This window comes from Gadus chalcogrammus, chromosome 1 (genome assembly GCF_026213295.1).
Source record: "Gadus chalcogrammus isolate NIFS_2021 chromosome 1, NIFS_Gcha_1.0, whole genome shotgun sequence".
Taxonomy (NCBI): Eukaryota; Metazoa; Chordata; class Actinopteri; order Gadiformes; family Gadidae; genus Gadus; species Gadus chalcogrammus.
This window is the reverse complement of record NC_079412.1, coordinates 21,798,550-21,802,762: the sequence shown is the minus strand read 5'-3', so window position 1 is coordinate 21,802,762 and position 4,213 is coordinate 21,798,550. Positions and strand designations below refer to the sequence as shown.

Sequence of the window (4,213 nt, the reverse complement as noted above, 5' to 3'; positions counted from 1 at the left end):
ATGAGATAAAACTTCAAAGCAAAACCACTCAGTTGCCTAGCAACAACATATGTAGAGAAACGACAAGCTCTCTCTACCTCCCTCCCTCTCACTCTCTCCGTTATGATGTCTCTCTTCCTCCCTCTCCTCTAATTCTGATCTCTTTCTTTCTCTCTCTCTCTCTCTCTCTCTCTCTCTCTCTCTCTCTCTCTCTCTCTCTCTCTCTCTCTCTCTCTCTCTCTCTCTCTCTCTCTCTCTCTCTCTCTCTCTCCTCTCTCTCTCTCTCTCTCTTTCCATTCTGATGTCTCTCTTCCTCTCTCTCCCCCCATTCTGATCTCTCTCTCTCTGTCTCACTCCGATTCTGATGTTCCCCTTCTCTTTCTCTCTCCATAATGTCTCTCTCTCTCCCCTTCCCTCACTCTCCGTTCTGAGGTCTCTCTTCCTCTCTCTCCCCCTTTCTCTCCCTCTCTCCGTTCTGATGTCTGTCTGTCTGTCTGTCTGTCTGTCTGTTTGTCTGTCTGTTTGTCTGTCTGTCTGTCTGTCTGTCTGTCTGTCTGTCTGTCTGTCTGTCTGTCTGTCTGTCTGTCTGTCTGTCTGTCTGTCTCTCTCCATTCAAATGTATCTCTCTCTCCCCTCTCTCTCCATTATAATGTCTCCCCCCTCTCTCTCTGTTCTGATGTCTCTCCCTCTCTCTCTCTCTCTCTCTCTCTCTCTCTCTCTCTCTCTCTCTCTCTCTCTCTCTCTCTCTCTCTCTCTCTCTCTCTCTCTCTCTCTCTCTCTCTCTCTCTCTCTCTCTCTCGATGTCTGTCTCCCTCTCGTTCTGTTATATATTTTCCAGCCTCTCCTAAACTTACAGTTATAAAAAAGACACACACACAAACACACACACACAGCTGGTGGTGAGACAGTTGAACTTAGTGGTTTGAAAGACAGAAAAAGCTCCTCTCTCCCTATCTCACCCCTGTGCAGCAGGACAGAATCCTATGATTATGGCAGTGCATGATGGGAAATAAGGAAGGACCTGTGGTTACAAAGGATTAACACACACACACCACACACACACACACACACACACACACACACACGCACACGCACACGCACACGCACACGCACACGCACACGCACGCACACGCACGCGCACGCGCACGCGCGCACACACACACACACGCACGCACGCACGCACGCACACACACACACACACACACACACACACACACACACACACACACACACACACACACACACACACACACACACACACACACACACACACACACACACACACACACACACACACACACACACATAATGTCTCTCTCTTTCTGTCTGTCTGTCTCTCTCTGTCTATGAACTCTCTCACTCTCTCATTCACTCGCTCTCTCAAGATTCAAGAGCTTTATTGACATTGCAGACGTACAGTCACAGTTACCAAAGCGCACAATCTAAATAAGACATAACATAATAATACACAAAATAAAAATAGCACAGAATATGTTTTCTTATCAATTCTTAAAATCTCTAGCTCGGCTTAGTCTGATTCCTGCTCAGGCCGCTGCTACCCCCTGCTGGTGATAACAATACACCGTCATTAGGCTGATCCGGGATCGGTTCTGAACAGCGAGTTACAGTGGAATAAAGTGATGCAATGTTGATCACTAACCGGCCGTTTTCCTATCAAATGTCAGCAGTCATAAACGTTGAGCTCAGGGTTCAAGGGTCAGTCATCGGTGGCAAATCGCAAATCATGGCAAGAGTAGTAAGGTTTTAACAATAGAAGAGATGAATAATATTGTTAAGTGAAGCCAGGTAAAGGCTTTTGCTTTTCTCAGGTAGAAGTGTTTTTACTAAAATCCGATCCGATACGATGCAGTCCAGGTGTTTCATCTCTCCAGCCGGCTCCAGTCTGCGGGCGGCTCTCTCGGGCCTCTGGGCTTCTTCACCCGGCAGTTAAATCCTGGAAAACACGGATAAGATCAGGAATGGATTCTCATAGGGATTTTATGTCGTCAGGCCGAATAAAACACACTTAAACAGGCATGTCATCTAATCTATAGATTACTAGATTATACTATCACATACTATTATTGATTTTATTACTATAATCTAATATAGTCTAAATATAGATAACTAGATTATTCTGTCATAGATTGACTACATTACTATAATATAATATAGTCTAATCTAATCTACAGATAACTAGATTATACCATCAGATAATATTAGACTGACTATATTACTATGAACTAATATAGCCTAATCTAATCTACAGATAACTAGATTATACTATCAATTACTATTAGATTGACTATATTGTCTAATGTAGTCTAATCTAATCTAATCCTTACCTGCTACCTGCTCACAGGCTTTGTTGGTGTCAGATGACCCCTCCCCCAGCGCCTGATTGGCTAATGCTGCTGGGCTGTAGACTGGTTTGGCAGGGGGGGCCAAGCCGATTGGTTTAGCCCGGGGTTTGACCTCGCTGTACAGCTCATGACCCGTAGCAACCATACAATTGTTGTCATAGAGACGAGAAGTGGTGGCGCTACAAGCAACAAAGCATTCAGACAGACGACATTAAATATTTATAAATAAACATCGATAATATATCTATGCAAACATAAATGAATGTATACATATCACATAATCCTTCATATATATACTGTATTTTTTTATTATATATGTATGATACATAAAGTTCCAACCTTTCCTTTCGGTTGGAAGGCCGAACCACAGGGGGGGTGTGGGCGGGGCCAGTAGGAGGGTGGGGCTGTTTCGGTTTGTTGATCACAGCATACGTCTGGTTCATCTGTTGTACACACACAGACACACACAGGGATGTAGCACCAATTTCTGGGCCCCATATACAATAAGTCCCGGTGCCACCGTAACCCTAACCCTTACCCTACAAATCTAAACTTCCCATGGTGCCGCCCTCTGCCTTGGGCCCCCCCAAGCCTGTCCACCTTACACCCGCAGACCGTCGGCCCCGGGCAGATATCCGTCGGCCCATGCACCCCACAGCATGAGACTAACAGTAGACCACCAGTAGCAGCCCTGGACTGACGGTAGAATAACAGTCGAATAACATTACAGTAGACTACAAGTAGACTATCATTGGAAGCAGGGCCGTAGCACCAAATCCTGGGCCCCTATACTATAGCTACTGATGGGCCCCCCTGCGCCAGTTTGTTGACGGGGGGGGGGGGACTGACCGAGGGGTAAAAAAAAATTATTATTTTTTTTTTTTGGTCATGGGCCCCCCCTCTGCCTTGGGCCCCCCTGATTGCATAACAGTAGACTAACATAACATTACGCTGACAGTGAACTAACATTAGGAGCCTGACAGTAGACTGACAGTAGAATAACAGTAGAATAACACTACAGTAGACTAAAAGTAGACTAACATTGGAAGCATAACAGGAGACTAACATTAGGAGCCTAACAGTTGACTGCCATAACATTACGCTGACAGTGAACTAACATTAGGAGCCTGGTATTAGGGGCCTAACAGTAGAATAAAGGTTACATTAGACTAACATTAGTAGCCTATCAGTGGACTTACAGTAGACAAACGTTAGAATAACCGTAGACTAACAGTAGACTAACATTAGGAGCCTATCCGTAAACGAACAGTAGACTAACATTAGGAGCCTATCCGTAGACTAACAGTAGACTAACAGTAGGAGCCTACACGGTAGACTACCAGTAGACTAACATTAGGAGCCTATCCGTAGACTAACAGTAGACTAACAGTAGGAGCCTACACGGTAGACTACCAGTAGACTAACATTAGGAGCCTATCCGTAGACTAACAGTAGACTAACAGTAGGAGCCCAACAGTATGCTAACATGAGGAGCCTATATCAGTACCAACAGTAGACTAACAGTAAACAACAGTTTTATATTAACAGTACAATAACATTGATCTTACTGTAGAGGTTCAGCAGGGGAGAGTATGTATCTTGTCTAAGCTGTCATCTGTCGGTATGTCTGTCTGTCTTTGTGTCTGCTCTCATGTGAAGAACACCTGGCTACTGGGATCTCATTTGCAAACAGGAAGTAGAGCTTCCTCATCTATCGTGTACAACTTCTCCTTTTCATTCAGTCTATATCTGTCTCTGTTTCTGTCTCTCTCTCTCTCTCTCTCTCTCTCTCTCTCTCTCCCTCTCTCTCTCTCTCTCTCTCTCTCTCTCTCTCTCTCTCTCTCTCTCTCTCTCTCTCTCTCTCTCTCTCT

The 4,213-nt window shown here is 44.9% G+C and overlaps 1 protein-coding gene across 1 annotated transcript; it reads right to left on the bottom strand.

The window, feature by feature from the left end:
- Positions 1-1,344: 1,344 nt before the first annotated feature.
- On the bottom strand, positions 1,345-4,006 carry ptpn18 (protein tyrosine phosphatase non-receptor type 18). The gene is made up of 4 exons (XM_056601756.1): positions 3,911-4,006; positions 2,682-2,785; positions 2,325-2,521; positions 1,345-1,933 (listed from the first exon to the last, which is right to left on the bottom strand). The coding sequence occupies exons 2-4, from the start codon at positions 2,783-2,785 to the stop codon at positions 1,860-1,862; spliced, it is 375 nt and encodes a 124-aa protein (XP_056457731.1). The 5' UTR covers positions 3,911-4,006; the 3' UTR covers positions 1,345-1,859.
- Positions 4,007-4,213: the final 207 nt, after the last annotated feature.

Coding starts and splice junctions, on each gene's coding strand:
- ptpn18 (XM_056601756.1), bottom strand. CDS start 2,785: ATGAACCAGACGTATGCTGTGATCAACAAACCGAAACAGCCCCACCCT. Junction 2,522..2,681: donor CCTTCCAACCGAAAGGAAAG/GTTGGAACTTTA, acceptor TGTTGCTTGTAG/CGCCACCACTTCTCGTCTCT. Junction 1,934..2,324: donor AGCCTGTGAGCAGGTAGCAG/GTAAGGATTAGA, acceptor CGTGTTTTCCAG/GATTTAACTGCCGGGTGAAG.